The 18,859-nt window shown below is 40.4% G+C and overlaps 1 protein-coding gene across 1 annotated transcript in view; it reads right to left on the bottom strand.

The window, feature by feature from the left end:
• CAP2 (cyclase associated actin cytoskeleton regulatory protein 2) overlaps positions 1-18,859 on the bottom strand; it is a 107,813-nt gene that overhangs the window by 65,022 nt on the left and 23,932 nt on the right. Inside the window, exon 3 of the mRNA XM_028107335.2 lies at positions 14,241-14,318. Coding sequence (XP_027963136.1) covers positions 14,241-14,318 — 78 coding nt within the window. The remainder of the gene's footprint in view (positions 1-14,240; positions 14,319-18,859) is intronic.

The raw sequence follows: 18,859 nt of genomic DNA, 5'->3' as shown, positions 1-18,859 counted from the left end.
TTCTAAGGTGTACAGCTACATGCTTGGCTCCCTCCCTGGCTTCTAACTGATCAACCATAGGGATATGGTTGTCTTTCTCTACCCTCTTTCTTCATGTCCCCCCCATTGCTCTTCTCTGACTCCTTTCCCCCCTTAAGTCTTTTTTTTTAGAATTTAAAAAAAGATTTTATTTATTTATTTATTTATTTATTTATTTATTTGGAGAGCATGAGCAGAGGGAGAAGCAGACTCCCCACTGAGCAGGGAGCCCGATGTGGGACTCGATCCCAGGACCTTGCGATCATGACCTGAGCCGAAGGCAGAGCTTAACCGACGAGTCACCCAGGTACCCACCCCACCCCTCTTAAATCTGGGAGATGGAAGAACAAAGAAAAGTTGACTGAGAACCAGAGGAAAAGAACTGTCCCAAATGAACTTCTTGGTAAGGTCTCTGAAGGCTGTGATTCTTTGGTTGCTATTTTTGAAAAGGATGCTTCAATCTTAAGTATCATCCTAGAGGATTACAGGTTTCTGAATGTCTCTGTCCAGGCCAGAGAAATGCTGTCAAGAGAGGGAAAGAAAAGGCAAGGGCTTTCACTTTCCCACAAAAAGTATTTTAAAGACATGGATTATTCAGCATATCTCTACCAAAAAAAAAAAAAAAGACCCTCCAAATTCTATAAAGTCAAGTAAAATCATTAGTGATGAGTATCTACTATAGGCCGCCATCAGTTTCAGGTAGGTAAGTTATGATATGGACTTTTTCATGAGCTGTCTATGCAGTTAGAATTCATTAGGGACTTGTAATTAAAGTGAGCAGTATATTTATGACCACTTGACAGGACTTGGAGCCAGATTTTCCCATTTTAAATAATTCTAACGTTTTAGTTGTATCTTCGCTTTTATGATGTACAGTTTGTCCTGTCTTTGCTTTATTTGCTGTCAAGTTGGTAAAATACGAAGTTGCAAATGATATCCCTGTTCCTATGGGAAAACAGAATCCAATTTATGACTTTCCAAGAGGAATCCTGTACACAGTCAACCATAGGCTATCCAGCCAAAGAAAATCATGGGACTCCTGTTGTTCGAATCACTTAAATCCAATTTGTGTGACGTGCGGCCCATTATTCTGTAGAGAGAATCCATCGGGGCAGAGATGGGATAAAGCCGAAAGTTCTTCTGCACTGCAGCCTCTGGTTCCAAATGCATCATGACCAGCTTCAGAAGGCTGACAGTGGACACTCACGACAATTTCACAGTCTCAAGAAATTGTCTTGAGTTTTTCACAATTACATGAAAACTCTGCACAGGGAAGAAGCCATCTAATTGGAACATTATTCAACAGCATTTAAATATCAGGCCAGCTGGATCTCCACAGCCCATGTGAATTTAATCAGCTCATGCTTCCCAGAACCTATACTGTAGAATCATTGAATGCCTGAGCTACATCTGTCACCCAAATCTGGTTGTGATCATTTCTTGTCATTAAATGCTCCATGCAACCCAGAAGTGGACCATTCTGTGGTAGGCCTCAAAGGTACTCATTTTGTGAAAGGGCCCATAAAAGAAATGGTATCTTTGAAATAAAATGCCTTACTAACACCGTATCACCTGTTCTTCCTCTAACTTACCTTCCCCAAATTCCCATTAGGAATACTTTTTTTCCAAGGCTAAGTCTACATGGTTGACCCATGACGGATATTTTACCAGTTATAACCCTTCAGTGATATCTCAATCCCCACCAAGTAGACCTCCAAATACCGAGCTCTTTTTGGGGTAAAGAACAGATGTATCACTAAATAAAAGTGTCATTTCACTCTGGTCCCTCTTGGACCACTGCAATCCTTTAATCAAGCTTTTAGTTCCCAAACCAAAAGTGATCAGGAGCCTGAGCCTCCCTTCTGAGCAAACTTGACAGCAAAACAATACAGTTAGGACCACACTGCGTCCTAAAAGCCAAGACAGATCAACTCTAAAGATCCTTGAAGCTCTTAGAGTCTTGTTGAGGGGATGGAAAATATGCATAAAAAATAGCAAGGGAGGGCGCCAGGGTGGCTCAGTCCTTTAAGCGTCTGCCTTTGGCTCAGGTCATGATCTCAGGGTCTTAGGATCGAGTCCCGCGGAGAAGGGAGCCTGCTTCTCCCTCTGCCCCACCCCCTCTCTTTCATGAATACATAAATAACATCTTAAAAAAAAAACAACAGAGGAATGTTTCTGGATAATACGTAAACAAGTTCCCTGTGCTTTGACAGAAATTACTCTACAGGCATGCAGGAAGTTCAAAGCTATGAAGAGATCATCAGAAGGCACGGTTAGTATGTTTCCTAATAGAGGAGAGTGGGCAGGAAAGCTGGAATGGTGGTTGCGGCCGGAACAGGAGTGTGGTAACAGCTAAGACCAGATTGAAGGACAGACTGCAGCACCCATACCGTGGTTTTCCCAAAGTATATTTTCATAGACATGAGTTAGTGATAGACATAGAAATGCCAAATGCGAGCAGGAATCCAGTAAATGTTGGGTTAAAAAAAAAAAAGCCCAAAGAAATAAAAATTAAAGAGGGCTGGAGTACGGAAGGTGAACATGCCCTAGTGAAGACCTGACACAACTATCCACAGGCCAATTTATCTAATAAGTGATTCCAGACATGAAAACACGAGGTCTCACAACAGCCAGTCTGCCAAAACCTGACAAGAACATTTTTTTCACGTTGAATTTGTAAAAAGAAATAATCATCAAAGAAGTACATTCTTTTTTTTAAAGATTTTATTTATTTGAGAGAGCGAGCATGAGCATGAGTGGGGGGAAGGGCAAAGGCAGAGGGAGAAGCAGATCCCCCGCTGAGCAGGGACTCCCCCCGCCCCGACTTGGGGCTCGATCCCAGGACCCTGAGATCATGACCTGAGCCGAAGGCAGACGCTTAACAGACTGAGCCACCCAGGCGGCCGCAGAAGAAGTACATTCTCTAGGTGTTTGCCACTGGAAATCCAAGTATTAAGCTGCAGTGGGGGAAACAATGTGGGAAAGATAAGGAAAAAAGCCTGTGTGTGTTTTCTTCTCTCCAAGTCTGGGAAATGTATCTCCTTCAAAATAAACTGCCATTCATAAGATGCTCTCTTGCTCAAGTTAGGAGAGGGGCTAGAGGATGTAAATTGGTGAATTTTTAGCCTATATTATTCCAGCGGGGTTGGCTTGCTCATGTTCAAACTTTATGTTTTACTACCTCGGGAAGGCACCGGGCATTTCAACTAGGGTGGGCGGTAACCTGTCTTCTAAGGACAACTCCATCAACTTTATTCTGGATTATTGGTAGTGTTAGTACTTAGGGAAGTGCATGCATTTTCAATTAAGTGCTAACTGTAGAAATTAAAAGTACTGCGCAGTAAGCTTAAATCTAGCTCTCTCGCTCATCGGTGCACATAAACACTGATATCAAATGATGGTTTTGTCATGTGATCCGTCCCCCAGCACATACAAATATAGAACATGACCATAAAAAGTAACGGCCCATGCCCTCTGCTAAGTAATTTATGACGGCGCATCCAGACTGGAATGTCAGCTGCAGTTACCTTCTCCCTGTCTGCTCTGTCCACACAGACAACCGGGGACATGTTGACAGAAGCAGGGGTCCTGCAAAGAGGGCCCCAGCTGAGGCTCCTGAACCCGTGAGCAATGGCAAATCTATAGGCCGAGACATGCGTGTCTTTTTAGAAGATCTGTTGAATGACTCAACCACTTCTTTTTTAAATTAATTTCTGATTCAAGTCCTTTAAGAAAAGTCTGCGACCTTTCTGATTTTTTTTTTCCCCAGCAGATTTATGGTGTCTAGCAACCAAATATTTAGCTTTACGATGGAGAATGGTAAATAGTCAGGAACTATTTTATTAAAGCTGCAAAGTGATCCCAACACTTGACGGAACGGAGAATGAAACATTTCCCTGGCCATATACAGAGTTCTGGCCTTGATGGAGAATTTGCCTTCAAGGCAGTCTGGAATGGAACAAACTTCATATGAAATAGTTGATAAAACAAAGGACGTTATCCTTCTTTATTAACCTTTACCCCTCAGATAATCCCCCAAATCCCCTGTGTGTGATAACCACCTCACTTCCTTTGGGCAGCCATTCATTATCTAATTCATGTCTTACACAAAGAGAGATGAGCTAATGTGCCTTATCAGATTAAAAAAAAAAGTCACCATGAGTGATGTCCAACAGAACAGGATCTTAGCAAATCCTTTCTGCCTCCAGAGTCCTGCGTTTCTAAATACCTTTAAAGCTACTAACCCATGGTCACAGCTCACAGGCCCATTCACAGCTTTATGTTGCTAAAACAAACAGTCTGGGCAGAAGAATGACAGAATTACTCTCCTTTCTGATTAACCTCCTCTCTGCATCCTGATAAACTAATGATTAGCTTTCCTGTTGGCATTCAGCACTGACTGGGTAGCTTCAGGCTGTCAAGTCAAGCAGACCCTGATGATATCACACAAACCTCTTCTCCTTCCCTCTCTGGTGCTTTATTTTTCGTGAACCAGCATCTATATCCAGCCTTCACATGCGCTAGCTGGGCAGCCGGGGCGGGGGGTGGGGGGGCGGTGTAATTACCAGGGTAATTTTCTTGCCATGGAAAGGCTCATACGGAAAGCAAAGGCTTCTTTTTGCCCCCACTTCTCCACCTACAACATGAAATACAACTCAGAAAGCTGCTGGTTACAAGAAAGCAATGCCAAGGGGACCAGTAAGTAATCGAGTTTTACCTGATCTTCATAGACTGTACTTGAGCACAGGTTTTAGTTGGACTTTAGTCTATACTCTTCTCCAGAAATTAAAACCATATATTGCCTTTGGTTGCCTTTGAGTTGGTAGTGAAGAGACAACCGGTCCATTTAGCAACATCAGTAAAAGCAGAAACATATGCATATTTATGAAATGTGAATATAGAGTTAATTTGGAAAAGGCTGTACAGTGAGCCTCTGGTTAGATTCTAAAGTTCTCCTCTGCTCAGGTCATGGGGAGATACCACTACTGAGTATGATACAAAGGATAGAAACTTTTTATCTTTTATTTCTCTTCTGGGTTTTTTTTTTTTTTTTCTATTTTCAAGGTAAATGTAGAATTGCATATTTAAAAGTCCATTTGAAATACTTGTTTGGCACATACTAACAGCGGTTACTCAGCAGAATATTTTCTTGATATCTTGATTTCTCAATGTCCTCAGGGGGAAAAAAACTTTACAGTAATATTTTAAAGCAAGCATTCATTTTATATTAGGACCAGAATTACTTTATTGCATTATGTTATCTGTCACATGCTCCCTAACAATAGAACTTAGCAGCACTAATCATGGCCAAATCTCTCAAGAAAATCCAGCAACTTCGATTGAGCAACATGGTGACATTTTCTGGGCATGGACTTGGAGAACACTTGAGAGCTTGGCTTTGCTCACTCGTTTGCTTTTCTTTTACAATTTCCAGACCTGCCACCAGAACCACCTAATTCACCCAAGGCATGCTCTGAGATCAAAGTCACATAACTGTTTTGCTTGGCATTTTAAGATATTGGACCATGATTTGACACCTTGTAGTTAGGGTAAAACACTACAGAGGCAAAAGGGATGAAATCATTCTAATTAAAAAAAAAAAACCTTAAGATATTTGTACACATGTATCTATCTATATCTGTATCTCTCTCTATATATCCAGACACAATAAAAACAAATTCAGCTGTTGGATTTGAAGGTTTTCTTGTCCTTCTCTGGATGGTTACTGGGGGATTAATTTGGAAAAATCCAAATGGCTATTTAGAAAGACAATATTTTTCCACTGAGCTAGACCTCATGTTAGCCAAACCAAGTTACCCATGCTGGCAGATTGGCTAGATGCCCACCAAACCTGTGAATTCTTCCTTCCTGGCATACAGGCTGATGACATTTCCCAGCATCCCTTGCAGCTAGGAATGGCCACGGAACTGAATGAAGGTGGAGGTGACATATGCCACTTCCAGGCCTGGCCCATCAAACTTTCCTGGGAATGATCCAGCCTTCTCATTCCCAATTCAATGGCTGAGGACCTATAGGAGGTGGGACCACAAGATAAAAGAAACCTGGATCCCTGAATGACCGTGTAGAAGACTGTCAGCCAAAACCACCAGAGCAGACCTTACGTGAGCAAGAAAAAAATGTCCACTATGGTATGCCTCTGAAATCTGGGGACTATTTCCTAAAGCAGTTGGATTCCCTTGACTAACACCGAATTCTTCTACTCAGTCACCTGACACTCCCATGCTTTTTCTCATTTAATCCTCACAATACCTCTCTGAAAGAGGAATGATTATCCCCATTTTATTTTTTATTTTTTTAAGTAGGCTCCACACCCAACATGGGTCTCGAACTCACGACCCCAAGACCAAGAGTTGCATGTTCTACCGAACAGCCAGCCAGATGCCCCTCCCATTTTAGAGAGAAGGAAACATGGGCTGAGTTTAACTGTGTCTTCCCTCAAGTAGGCAACTTAACATGTTGGTTTGGTTAGAATGGCTGGGTATAAATGTAATGTGGGCTTTACCAGATTAGTTTGCTGGTGGTACTCAGGAAAAGAGAGTAGATTCTCCAATTTAAGGAGATGCTGATGAATTTATTTTTCTTACATTTGGATTTGCATTGCTAATGAATAGATCCAAGTCCAAAGTTTCTACTCCTGATGACCCTCACAAATTAATATGTTTTATAAAAGTCTCAAATATATTTATGCTCACTAGCAATCTGGATCTGTCATGCACCAATTAATTATCTAAAGTCCTACGGTTATTGCACTAAGCTTTCTTGCTTAGTTTAAGATGAAGAGGATATTAATAAATTAGAATACTGCTCCATGCATTAGAAAATCCGTTAAGGGAGGGGCACCTGGGTGGCTCAGTCGGTTAAGTGCCTTCGGCTCAGGTCATGATCTCAGGGTCCTGGGATCAAGCCCCGAGTCAGGCTCCCTGCTCAGCAAAGAGTCTGTTTCTCCCTCTACCACTGCCCCTCCCCCTGCTCATGCTCACTCACTCTGTCTCTCTCTCTCTCTCAAATAAATAAATAAAATCTTAAAAAAAAAAAAAGAAAATCCATTAAATGAGTGCTTTGAGCAGAGCACTGGGTGGGGGCATGCATATTCACTCATAGAGGGAGGTATGGCCAAAGGAGTCTCTTATCTCCCTTCCCTTCTAATTTTCAGACTGTATAAACAATGAAAGGACAAACAATCTGTTCTAGATTCCTGCTCTATACACAAGAAGGTACTATTTCCTTTCCAAGTCCAAATAGAGATAGAAAAGAAGAGCAATGAGAAGAAACTCTCTCTTGCACTTCTGGAAGCATAAAAAACCCAGACTTCATAGTCTTTTCAAAAGAATAAAATCCACAGTGGCAGTCAATGACCATAAATCATCTTCTCTGACATTGGAAACAGGGTTAATTATTTTTCTCCATGTACTGATGCACATTAATTCCATTTGAACACACACACACACACACACGCGCACACACACACATACACACACACACCATTTCATTGTCAGGTCTTGGTAGCATGAGAAATGTTGGAGAAAATAAGTATATGTGGGAGGGAACAAGAATGCCTACTGTAGTTACCCACAGCAGCTGCAGTTCACCATACTGCTGCTTCCCATCTGCTCCTGCAAGTTAACCAGGGCTAGAGGTGGTGGGCCTGGGAGGGAAACCTCCTGGGAACTCTGTGGTGATAGCCTTCCTTGGGGGTGATTGATGCCCATACATGGCTTCAGAGGCACTGGTCTACTGGAGATTACATTTTTCAGCTCAAGGCAGAGTTTTGGGGTCACTCCGGCTGGAGATGATTAAAGATCATGTTTCACATCTCTCCCAGGTGATGTGCGATGTTTCAATGCCAAAAAAACACGTCTCCTAATTCAAGTGAACATCTTCTAAGGTTTTATTTTGACATGCATCTCCTATAAATGACTGTGCAGAGTGGCTCTTCTTGCATGTGGTGGCTGTGAAAAGGACTTTGCATGGTAAGGGAACAGGCGCACATCTAGGTCTGGTGGCCAGGTCATTAATGTGTCACTGAACTTCATTTTTCACGCTTGTGAGTTAGAAATAACATATTTTCCCTATAACCACCTGTTGTAAAAATAAATGAGTAGTTGAGGGTGCCAGGTTCCCTTGAACAATTCTGCACGTACAGAATGGGGGCCTGGCTATTTTCCACGTGAGACTCCTTCCCTCAATTGGGAAAAGGCAGGCTTGATAAACTGTCACTAAAATTCCTAGACAACAATACTCTAAGGACTAGGCCAGTCTTCTGTCTAAAGATTATTTTTATAAATTACAACAAGAGGAGGGAAGAAAAGCATGAGATGTTCTGCCCATGTTTTATTACTTGTTCTGTATCATGAATGTTGGAATATATCAACGAGAGGAAGGCTTTCAAAGTGCAAAATGTGATGACTCATTACATTAGTCCATCATGAAATCGGTCTTATGGATCAAGAAAATGGACTAGAAGAAAAATATCAGAATGCAGTGCATCTGGTAAAACAACTGTTGTTTTGTGAAACTGGTGGTGAAATAAAATATACTTTTTCTATGGATCATGGTTGAAAATTTTGAAAGCCCTTATGTTAGAGAATGTAAGAAACATGTCTCTCAGTCCAAAGTAAGAGAGGAAATTTGAAAATGGATGTCATCATTATCAATCAGGGCTGCAGACACACCTCTTATTCTGCTTTTCCCAAGAGAGATGGAGGGGTGAGGGTAGAGGGGTAGGAGTACAGACAGGGAAGAGAAAGCAAATGGCAGGGAGGCTTCATGCTTTGGTCTGTGGCTCATGGCCTTATTAAAAAACCCAATTAATTAAAGTCTGGCAAGGAGAAGGGAATGAAGGCAATCTGTATTAGTTTTCTATTGCTGCATAACAAATTACCACAAACTCAGTGGCTTAAAACAACATCCGTTTATCACCTTACAGTGTTTATCGGTCAGAAATCTGGGCAAGGCCAAGCCAAGCTCTCTGCTCAGAGTCTCGGGGCTGAATTGAGGTGTCAGCAGTGTCCCATCTGGAGCTTGGGCTCCGGGCTCATGTGATGGTTGTTGGGATTTAGTTCCTTGTGGTTGTAGGACTGAGGTCCCTGTCCTATTGTTGGCTGTCGGCAGGGGTCCCTGTCAGTGTCTAGAGGTTCTGACAACTTAGTAGCTCAGGTCTTCGGAGCCAGCAAGAGAATCTCTCTCCAGCCACCACGAGTCTTACATGACAGAACAATCACAGGAGTGATACCCCATCACCCTGCTCATAACCTAATCAAAGGAATGCACGCATCCACATCTTCACAGGTGCCACCTATACTCAAGGGGAGGGGATTATACTGGGTGTGTCCACTAGGCGGTGGGAATCTTAGAGTCATCTTGGAATTTTGCATATGGCAGTTATAATCCACCTAAAGCAACAACCATCAAGCATCTTGAACAGCCTAAAAGATATGTGCAAGTGCCTTTTCTAAACTGGTGTGTCAGCCTTCTGCAGGACATAAATACATGTCCCTCTTCAAAAAGCCTCCCTGGTCAATTAAGTTTGGGAAAATGTGGGTTTCATAACATTCAACATATTTCTTTACTGAATAGAGTATGGGATTTCCCCAAACATATTTAGCCCAGAAATTTTTTTTTTGAGTTTGTGCTAACGAAACTCACATTATTAATATTAATATTCCTGTAATACGAATATTATATCAGAAACAGTTGAATGATTGCTCTTGTATTGTCATTTTATTTCCTCTGTGATGACTTTCCCCATCACCTTTGTCTATGAGATCTCTTCTTCTCTGGATTTTGGTAACACTAATGGTTTACCTTACTTGATTGGCAGTTTGCTGATAATGACTTATAATAAAATACTTTTACTTTCTGACAGTCACCCCCTACTAAATGTAGTCTCTTTGAAGGCTGGTACTCCGGCTTCAAGCCATCGTGTAGAGCACTGGAGACAGCTGTGCAGTATGAAGCATGGTGGCTGAGATTTCTGGGGACAGGGGTTATATGGGGGGGGGCAACTCGTCAGCTTAAGGACTAATGAGCAAACCAGTTACCCTCTCTCTGTACCTCTCCTGGCTCACCTTTAAATCAAAAGTATTACAAGAGATGATTTCTAAGATCTCTTCCCACCCAATAATCAAGCTCTGCCCCATCTCATGGGTGTCTTTATGGTGCCTGGCCCATGGTATGCACGTGGTAAATATTTGTTGACTGAATACTTTCAAGCTTGCATTGTTGTGGGTTCCTGTATTTTATCAATGCTGTTCTCTGTTGTAGGAGGTGGCTAGCTTCCAGCTGCGCAGGGTGCTCACCTCTAATTTGGGCACCTACCTCATACAACCCCCAGGCTACAACTGACCAGTAATGTTGCTCTCACCTTGCCTTTTGCTTCTGCAGTGTAAGTGCGGCCTCTTCACATGGGATAGAAGGCACCCCTCTGGGAGGTCCACCTGCCCTAAAAGATCTTCCTTCCCAATGCCTGAAACTCCTATTAAAGATTCATTCTCTACCTTTTTCTCCCGGAGCCCTATTACTAACTCCAAGGAAATAAATACAGGAGTCCTGATTTAGTAACTCACCCAGTAGAAAGTAAGCCACCTTGTAGTAGCCATGCAGTGGCGGCAAAACGTAAACCACTGCTGTTGTGAGTCACTAGGATTTTGGAGATGTCCGTTAACTACAGCATAACCCTGCTTGCTTTGAAACAGAAATGTCAGGAGGAAAGAACAGGAGTTTGATATTTGACTACTACAGGATTTTGTGCTTGTGAGGATGTTAGGTGGTGTTGTCTAAATCCTTGCTACTCACAGTTTGGCAACAGATGACCAGCATCACCATTACCCAGGAGCTGGCTAGAGATACAGACTCTTAGATCCTACCCCAGATCTACTGAACCAGACTCTGCCCTTTCACAAGATCTCCAGGTGATTCCAAGGAAGATTAAAGTTTGAGAATCAGTGACCTAGAGACAACTGGAAATGAGAACCTGAAGCATCTAAAATAAATTTGAGCTAGAGGTGTAACTGAGTGCAATCCACATTCCACAGGTTTCTCAAGTGTGGTCCCTGGACCAGGAGCATCACCGTCACATGGGAACTTTTTAAGAAATGCAGATGCTTGAGACTCAGTCAAGAGCTACTGAATCAGAAACTATCAAAGGGGCCCCGAAATCTGTGTTTTAACAACCCTGGATATGATTCTCATACACAACAAAGTTTGGGAGCTACTGCCACAAACCAGTGAATTGAAATTATAGGAGTTATTATTCTCCTGAAAGAAGGAAGAGAGGAAGATGTGGATGGTTATAATATCGTTCCTATGAGAAATACCACCTGTTTCATGGCGATTTCCTTTACGCTGCATTTTCTAGAATGCACATGGGGAAAATCATGGCTTGGCTGAGGACTATTTTCACCACTGTGCTGATGACCTCTCCAATCTGCTTTTCTATCTAGTGAAAGTACTAGGACGGTGCTGTGGGTAAAGATGCAGGGGACAGAAAGGGAGGCAGACATCCAAAAATGGCTTTGCATTGTGCCAACCTGAGCCTGCTGGGGTTTACTGCGCTTGGAGCACTGTGGTGAGTGCTATAGAAAACACTTCCTGGGTACGAGTCCCCCTTTTATCAAGAATGCGGGAGGGTAAGAAGGGGGAACTGCAGCGGCTACACCCAAGAATCTGCACAGTTACATGCTAAGCCACACGTGTCCCAAACTGCAGCTCATTTTGGGATGCCATGGTTCCACTCTATTCATTTGTGTGCTCACTTGTCCTAATTCACCCAATATTTAATGAGTGACTTTTATGTGCAAGGCCCGCAAGGCCAATGGAGAGGTCTCTTGTGTTTAAAAAAGGGATTGAGAGGGGCACCAGCCAGGAAGGTCATGGTTCTTCCCTCCATCTAAGACTCCCAGGGAGGCACTGAAGTCGCTTCTCCCACTTTAATCACAGAAAAGCTGGGCTAAGGCTGTATCTAGAATGCATCGCACTGTGATTTTCCAGTTTCACTTGTCTCTTTTGCCAAGCAGGGGGTGAGGGGGCTGCGTGGGAAAGCAGGGATTGAGAAGGCCAAGGAGGAAAATGCATCCAGAGCAGAACACACAATCTCTCCGCCCTTACCAAGCTGCCTGCCTGGGCTGGGTGCTGACTCCCCATTTCACACGAGGGAAGTGGTAATCCGTGGCAGCTCTGGCTGCACGTTTGAATTACCTGATAAACCCACAAAACTCTCAAGGCCAAGACCACTCCTCTGACCAATTAAACCAGACCCTCCCGAAGTGAGATCCATGAGCTGGTACTTAAAAAAAAAAAATGTTCTGGGTGATTCCACTGCACAACACCTGTTCTAGGGTCTCAGGTCTTGCCCCTTTATGGAGCTGAGCTTCCTCCCCTGAAAGTCAAAGTCTTAGCTTCTCAGGATTTTCCACAAAACTTTATCAATTTCAGGAGTTTGTTTTAGAATTTAAAGGGAGCTATTAAATTTAAGCTATTATATTATAATGAATACCCAATTATCTTTTTTAATTAATTTTTTTTCCAAAGAAGATGTACGAATTTATCACCTATCACCAGCATAGCATGACACTTCCCACATTCTTAACATATGACATTGTCAGACTTTTCTGCGTTTGCAATCCCGCTAAGAATGCTGTGGCACTTCACTGGGGCTTATATTAATTTTCTATTACTGTGCAAGAAATTACCACAAATGTAGTGGCTTCATAACAACACAAGTATATTATTTTCTGGTTCTGAAAGACAGAAGTCCAAAATGGGTCTCAAATCAAGGGGTCAGCAAGGCTGCATTCCTCTGAGGGGTTCTCAGGTGAATTTGTTTCTTTGCATTTTCTAGCTTCTACAGGCGGCCTCATTTCTCGCCTTGTGGTCCCTTCCTCCACCTCCAAAGCCAGCAGCATGACGTCAGATTTCCCTCTGACTCTTCTGCTTGTTCTCTTCCACGTATAAGGATCCTTACAATTACCTAAGGCCCACTCCAATAATCCAGGATAATCTCCCCGTCTCAAGGTCAGCTGATGAGCAAACGTAATCGCTCTTTTGCATTGTAAATCAACATAATTGCAATTTCTGGGGACTCCAATTATCTCTTAGATAGTTTGTCACCAAACTTCAGATGCAGAATACTTAGTCAAAAGAACAATTCTCCTTTTTTTCTTATTTAACAATGTATGCTGGTCGTAGATCTACTTTTTATGAATAATTTCGTTCACTACACAATCAGCATGGTCAAAATATTGTTATTATGGAGCCTTGGTAGAGAGTTTGATGTTGTTATTTACATGATACAATGTCTGTAGTTTGGGCCGGGTGGGAAGTTTATAATGGCCTGGGGAATGGTAAGGACCCCTGCCAACCACCACTTTGCTCTTAACATCCATTATTATGTTTATGTTAAAGTTTACTCTGGGCCTTATGTGGAAATGTGATGGTAGGTTAAACGTTGTTAGAAAACTGCACTGACTCTCTCTAAATGATCCACATACACAATACATTTAAGAAACACTGACTTAGCTTATCCATGCTAACTACAAAATAGGAGCTAATCAAATTCATACATGCAATTTATAGATGATGATAGATGTGAATAAGTTTTGATAACAAAATAGCATAAAATGTGAACTAAAAGTTAATAGTAAATGCTTCTTTGGTTATAAAATGGTTGCGAGACTAGTAAAAAGAACAGGCTACATTCTCTTTTATGGCTAATATTCCATGGTGTGTACACTAGATAGATACATGTGTGTATCGTCTATCCATCCATCCATCCATCCATCCAGTTATCTCTCTGATCACATCTTCTTTATCATGGTGACAGAGGGTAACTACACTTAATTGTGGTGAGCACTGCGTAATGTATAGAATTGTCGATTCACTATGTCACACGCCTGAAACTAATATAACATTGTATATGTCAACTATACTTCAATAAAAGAAAAAGAATAGGCTGCAGATGACATAAATAAATTGACCTTTTAAACAGGTGATGTCCACTGTTACAGTATGAATTTGACCATTATAAAATGATGAAGCAAAAGAAATGTTCCATACCATGTCCTGGATAAGAGATAGACGTACGTGCTATATATCTCATTTCGGGGATGACTCTCAGAGTGAATGGTTCTGCTGCTTCCTTGTTGTCTGTCTTACAAGTATTGCCCATTGTCTAGGCAGCCCCGCCTCTCAAAATACACTCTCACCTCTTGGGGTTGTTGGTACTGAGAAGCCATCAGAAGGAAAGTCCGCTGAGCCTGGAAAGCGCTATGCACCATCTCCGCCTGGGAACCAAGAGGAAGAGGGAAGTTCAGATGTTTGAGCTTCAGAACAAAGGGTGACCATATGATCCAGCAATTCCATCCCTAGATATGAACCCCAAATTGAAAACATATGTCCACACAAAGCCTTGCTAATCGATGTTCGCAGCAGCATTATTCATGATAGTCAAGATGTAGAGACAACCAGAATGTTCATTAAGGGATGAATGGATAAACAAAATGTGACATATCAATACAATGGGATATTAGTCGGCATTAAAAAGAGACGAAGTGCTGATATATGCCAGAATGTGGGTGACCCTTGGAAACATGCTGAGTGAAGGAAGCCGGTCAAAAAAGACCACATGTGTATGATTCCATTGATATGAAATGTCCAGAATAAGCAAATCTACAGAGACAGAAAGGACACTCGTGGTTGCCTGGGGCTGGTGGGAGAGAGGAATGGAGTATGAGGTTTCTTTTGGGGGTGATGCTGGAATCAGATAATGCTGGTGCTTTCACAACTTGGGGAATCTACTAAAAACCACCGAATTGCTCATGTTAAAAGAGTGAATGTTATTCTGTGGGAATGACATCTCAATAAAGCTGTTAAAAAATGTCTGAGCCCCAAATGCAATTGTTTTCAAAGGGTATTTCTCCTGTCCTTGTTCGCAGCGTGCCCAAACCTCTTCTATGCCTTCTAGTGGAAAGAACGTTGTCCTTTAAGTTGTCCCCATAAACATATGCTCCCTGTGAGCCAGTGGCTTCTACAACTATTCATTAAGACAGATCTAGAGATTTCAGCGCTGAACTCCCCCACCCCCAGAAAGGAGTCATGCAGGAGGGAATGTTTCAAATACATGGAATCATATTTTATCTCCTTACCCTCTACTTACTCTTCACTATTAATTCTTTACTTTTTCAAATTTAAAAAATTACAGAAGAGTACCAGGAAGAAAATAATTCCAAATTTTTGGAATTACCATGCACAAATGACCATTTTGGCACACTTTTTCTATTTCTTAAGAAAGTTCATTCACACAGCTGTTTTCATAAGACAAAGCATAATGATTTAGAATAATTTTTAAATGCAGAAAGTTACAAATATTAAGGTTTAAAAAAATGCCTCACAATCTAGAAATAATCTTTGTTAACAATAGATGAACATCACTGCACCACCTTTTAAGATATATATGCACAGAGACTTCTAAAAGATTGGACCATACCCGAGGTACTATTTTTTAAAATAAAAAGTATTCATTTTAATTATGGTTGAATAGTAAAGATGAAAGAGAAGGAATAGGTAAACTTAAAAGTTTCTGCACTACAATAATTATTATGTTCTAAATGATCATTCCAAGGTAAACATATGTATATGTATATAAAATATTAAGAGATTGGAATAATTATGTATTTGCATTTTAAATTACATTGTCTCATTTTAGACAAATTTACTGGCAAAGATGAGAATATAAGTACATTCCTACGTTTTTGCCTATCTCTGATGCCCTCTCTTCCATATTTTTTAGTTATTATTTTTAATTTGCTCAATTAATAGTTCATATGCTAGCTGTAGCATGAATCCACAGACTTCAGGATAGGTTCTACATTTAAACACACCTCGTGGTTTTTACCAGTCATTTTACCATGATTTCTCCATTTCTGGATTATTCTGATTTTTTTAATTGGCCAAACCTCATTATCAATTCTTTTCTTCAAAGAGATCTCAAAGTCGCTTTTAGTTCTTCAGGTTTGGAACGTCTCCCTGTTGTCTTTCTATTTTATAGTATCTGGGCTGAATATAACTTCCTTGGGTAATGTTCTTCATCCATTTTCACATAACATGGCACTAATGTGCCGAAAGAAATCTGAAGCCAGCTGGGTTTTTTTTTCTCTCTTGCAGAAAATTGGCTTTTTCTAGTTTGACACCTGAAGAATTATTTCTTTATCCTTGGGGTTTAACAGCTTAACCATGATATGTTTGGGTTTTGAGCATTCTATATTATATCTGCTGGAGTAGGTTTGGTTCTTCATTCATTTCTAGGAAAGTTTTCTTGTATCTTTCAAGATACCGCTGTTCCATTTGTTAGAATCTCTATTCAGGGACTCTAATTATTATCTTCAGATCATGTAATATTTGAATGTCTTCATATCTTTTAGATTCTCTCTCTGCCTTCAATTTGTCTTTCATCTGTATTTACTGTGATCATATGAATACTGTTCTCTATTGTGAGTTAACAGATTTTCAACAGGATCTCTTATGTTCATTCACCCAATTTATATATCATTTCTGTATGAATGTCGTTTTTGTTCTTGATTTGTTAGACCTTCGATTTCTTTTGCATTTCACTCTTATTGTTTTATCACCTTGTCTTTAAGCTCTTTAAAAATACATTTATACTCATTAATTCTGAGAGTGTAAGTTATACTCTTACTAAGCCATTGTGATGAATCTGTTTCTGTTCCTTGTGTTTCATTTTCTTTGAGTATGAGCCCATGCCTTACCTTCACATGCAATGTTCCTTTCTGATGGACTACTTCTAGCTGTCATGAAGGTGATTCCATGAGTCCTTTGCTATCATATTGCAGGTTGGTTTATCTTCCCTTTCAATCAAGGGTTTGTGCTCTATCAAACTCTTTAAGGGCATAATGGAATGGGACAGGAGAGGGACGGCTCAGTGAGGTGATGTCCAGTTTTTGAGAATTTGGGTTCTACTCAATCTTCTGGGAATATCTTGAATATCCTAAACCATGATTTGCTCCACATCTTAGCTGTTGTAAATAATGCTGTGATGAACATGGGGTGACTACGTCTTTTTGAATTATTGTCTTCATTTCCTCTGGATAGATACCTAGATGTGAAATTACTGGATCCTATGACAGTTCTATTTTTAATTTTTTGAGGAACTGCCATACTGTTTCCCACAGTGGCTGCAACAATTTACATTCCCATCAACAGTGCACAAGGGTTCCCTTTATATCCACATCCTTGGCAACACCTGTCAAATCTTGTTTTTTTGGATAATAGCCATTCTGACAGGTGTGAGGTGATATCTGGTGGTTTTGATTTGCATTTTACTCATGGCTAGTAATGTTGAGCATCTTTTCATATGCCTGTTGGCCATGTGTATTTCTTTGGAAAATGACTGTTCAAGACCTCACCCATTTTTAAATCAGACTGTTTGTTTTTTTGATATTAGGTTGCATGAGTTCTTTATATATTTTGGGTTATTAACTCCTTGTTCGATATATCATTTGTGAAAATCTTCTCCCATTCAGTAGGTTGCTTCTCATTTTATTGATGGTTTCCTTCACTGTGCAAACCTTTTTAGTTTGCTATAGTCCCACTTATTTATTTTTGCTTTTGTTGTCCGTCCCTGAGGAGATAAATCCAAAAACATATTGCTACCACTGATGTCAAAGAGTTTACCACCTTTGTTTTCTTCTAGGAGTTTTATGGCATCAGGTCTTACATTTAGGTCTTTAATCCATTTTGAGTTTATTTTTGTGTAGAGTGTGAGGAAGTGGTCCACTTTCATTCTTTTGCATGTAGCTGTCCAGTTTTTGCAGCGCCATTTATTGAAGAGACTGTCTTTTCCCTATGGTATGTTCTTGCCTCCTTTGTCATAGATTAACTGACCATATAAGTGTGGGTTTATTTCTGGGCTCCCCATTCTTTTCCATTGATCTATGTGTCTGGTTTTGTGTCAGTACCATCCTGTTTTGACGATGACAGCTTTGTGATATAGTTTGAAATCTGGGGCTGTGATACCTCCATTCCTCTTCTTCTTTTTCCACATTGGTTATTCAAGGTCTTTTGTGGTTCCATATAAATTTTAGAATTATTTGTTCTAGTTCTGTGAAAAATGTCATTGGTATTCTGATAGAGATTGCGTTGAATCTGTAGATTGCGTGAGGTAGTATGGATATTTTAACAATATTAATTCTTCCAGTCCATGAGAAGAGTATAGCTTTCCATTTATTCATGTCATCTTCAATTTCTTTCATCAATGTCTGATAGTTTTCAGAGTACAGGTATTTCACCTCCTTGGTTAAATTTATTCCTAGATATTTTATTCTTTTTGGTGCAGTCACAAATGGAATTATTTTCTTAATTTCTCTTTCTGCTACAGCATTATTAATATATAGAAATGCAACAGATTTCTGTATATAGATTTTGTGTCCTGCAAATTTACTGAATTCATTTATTAGTTCTAATAGTTTTTTGGTGTAGTCTTTAGAGTTTTCTGTATAGTATCACATCATCTCCAAATACTGACAGTTTTACTTCTTCCTTTCTAATTTGGATGCCTTTTATTTCTTTTTCTTGCCTAATTGCTGTGGCTAGGATTTCTAATACTATGTTGAATAAAAGTGACTAAAGTGAGGGGAAAGTGACTAGTTTTTGTCATTCCACTTCATTAACATGTTCTGACATTTGACAAATTTTCCAAAATTTTTACTGAAGTGAGCACCTTAATCTTGTTTCTAATTTTTCTTGTTGTATCTCATTCAAGGATTTTTTTTTTTTTCAACTGAGAAAAAAAGCTTCAGGTCAAACCAAG

This window comes from Eumetopias jubatus, unplaced genomic scaffold (genome assembly GCF_037043125.1).
Source record: "Eumetopias jubatus isolate StellerSeaLion01/CBP00866 unplaced genomic scaffold, mEumJub1_p1.0 scaffold_6, whole genome shotgun sequence".
NCBI classification, from domain to species: Eukaryota; Metazoa; Chordata; class Mammalia; order Carnivora; family Otariidae; genus Eumetopias; species Eumetopias jubatus.
The sequence above is the reverse complement of the archived record's forward strand: the minus strand, read 5'-3'. Positions and strand labels throughout refer to the sequence as shown.